We start from the raw sequence: 1750 nt of genomic DNA, 5'->3' as shown, positions 1-1750 counted from the left end.
GTAAATGGTACCAATAACAGCACATTTGAGCAATGCAATTGTAGTGGATAAAATGGTCAATTTTTCCGTGCAGTACTGTACGGATTATACGCTCCTCACCGGTTAAGAGTTTGGCCGAGAGTTGTCTCCTTCCTTTTCTGGCCTAGTGCTGTTCTTTTCTACTTTGTGCCAGTCAAACTGAAGGTCACATCGCTACAGAAAGTAAACAAACTATACCTAGACGGAACATGGGGCGGACCGTAAAAGCGTCACCATCTTGCGCAATAAGGCATTGAGCATTTTACTTGGCCGTAGACAAGATTTCATTTACATTTTGTTTTTGACAACTGAGAATAGCGAAACTGAAAATTTTTAAGCTTACCTCATAAACTGGTAGGCATATAGAATCGATGAATCCTATTTGCATTAAGGGTAATTGGTCCTCCTTTTCCCTGTTCATTAGATCCTGAAAAAGAAACCATTTTCGTGACAAAAAGATTCTTTTTTTGAAACATAATGACGGAGAATTTGTAGAAATACTTACTATAGGAATTATTTTAAGTTCAGTCCTTTCAATATCACCCTGTTCGAAAAATTCGGACGAAACAAGTTCCGCCACCCGTTTCTCGACGTCCCAGGGCTTAGTGATGGCCGCTAAATCGCAAACCGTCATCAGCATGGCCCTTAGAAGGTCCCTGTGCTCTTCCAGAGCCCAATTTGGACCCTCCTCTACTATTTGGAAAAATGCACCTCTTTTTCTAAAAACAAGACACGAAAATAATAAACTCTTTCACATAACAACCCTGCATTGTTCATCAGTCAGTTATTCAGTGTGAAATGTTTTGCACGCCAATAAAAACAAAATTGAATTTTGAAGGTTCATTTGGCAAATAGGTCGTCCATAATTCAATTAGTAAATCGAATGTGACGATTTCAACGATAAAATTATATTGTTTGTCGCGCGTAACGTAGTGGAACTTGCAAATCAATATTTAACGCGACCAATTTTAATTAACGTTGCAGAGAAACCCCTTCAAAAAAGCAGGTCAAGTGATGACCGTCCACCCTGCTCGCTACACGCGTGATACCAACTGTAAAATACGTTTCTATTTACCTGAAGTAAACGGCTAGATCTGTAGAAAGAATGGCATCTTCCAAAACCTTAATAACCCTAGTGTATTCGTCAGGCGAAAGACCCGATAAAAATTGGTTCCCCGGTGAATTTAAGATCATTATGCATTGGTCGAAATGATGATGTTCCATCGTTGAGGTTGAATAGAGCTGGGCCAAAGCTGACGATGCTCTTGAAAAAGATAAAGAGAATTCGTAAAGGAAAAAATGGCAACACAAGAATATGTCGGACTTACTTAATTTGAAAGGAATTGTTGGTCCCCCGGTGGTCCAAGTCGTGACAGAGACAAGCAATCATTAAAGCAAGTACTTCGATTTCACCAAACACATTCCACCATTGCGTAGCCTGCAATTAATTAACAGTAAATTTCTCAAGTCCAAATAATTTGTATTGTGGTACTTACGGTTAGTATGGAAAACATCATTTGAGCAACGTTGAAAGCATGCCTCCAGTTATGATAAGTAACGTTTCTATAGTTTTTCTTAACGGATAACAACCACCTGCACAAGACTTCGTAGTCCATATGGAATCTTTCGACTAGATCAAGATCAAGGAACATTCTAATACAAGCCTGAAACGAAAAACGATTTTTTTTAATAATATTTTTATTAACTGATGAATAAATTATCGTGCACTTAC

The 1750-nt window shown here is 38.4% G+C and overlaps 1 protein-coding gene across 1 annotated transcript; it reads right to left on the bottom strand.

The window, feature by feature from the left end:
• Positions 1-145: 145 nt before the first annotated feature.
• On the bottom strand, positions 146-1706 carry LOC108743698 (dual 3',5'-cyclic-AMP and -GMP phosphodiesterase 11-like). The gene is made up of 5 exons (XM_018479285.1): positions 1515-1706; positions 1347-1456; positions 1094-1282; positions 524-737; positions 146-445 (listed from the first exon to the last, which is right to left on the bottom strand). Exons 1-5 carry the CDS (start codon positions 1668-1670, stop codon positions 281-283), a joined length of 834 nt encoding a protein of 277 aa, XP_018334787.1. The 5' UTR covers positions 1671-1706; the 3' UTR covers positions 146-280.
• Positions 1707-1750: the final 44 nt, after the last annotated feature.

The sequence above is a fragment of the Agrilus planipennis genome, unplaced genomic scaffold (genome assembly GCF_000699045.2).
Source record: "Agrilus planipennis isolate EAB-ADULT unplaced genomic scaffold, Apla_2.0 scaffold1567, whole genome shotgun sequence".
NCBI lineage: Eukaryota > Metazoa > Arthropoda > Insecta > Coleoptera > Buprestidae > Agrilus > Agrilus planipennis.
Note: the sequence above shows the minus strand (reverse complement) of the source record. Positions and strands in the feature narration are given on the sequence as shown.

What these genes read in the sequence shown, in the direction of transcription:
- LOC108743698 (XM_018479285.1), bottom strand. Translation starts at nt 1,670, where the DNA reads ATGTTCCTTGATCTTGATCTAGTCGAAAGATTCCATATGGACTACGAA. An exon ending in AACAATTCCTTTCAAATTAA is followed by an intron (nt 1,283 to 1,346) that starts GTAAGTCCGACA and finishes ATCTTTTTCAAG; the next exon opens with AGCATCGTCAGCTTTGGCCC. An exon ending in AACTTAAAATAATTCCTATA is followed by an intron (nt 446 to 523) that starts GTAAGTATTTCT and finishes TTTCTTTTTCAG; the next exon opens with GATCTAATGAACAGGGAAAA.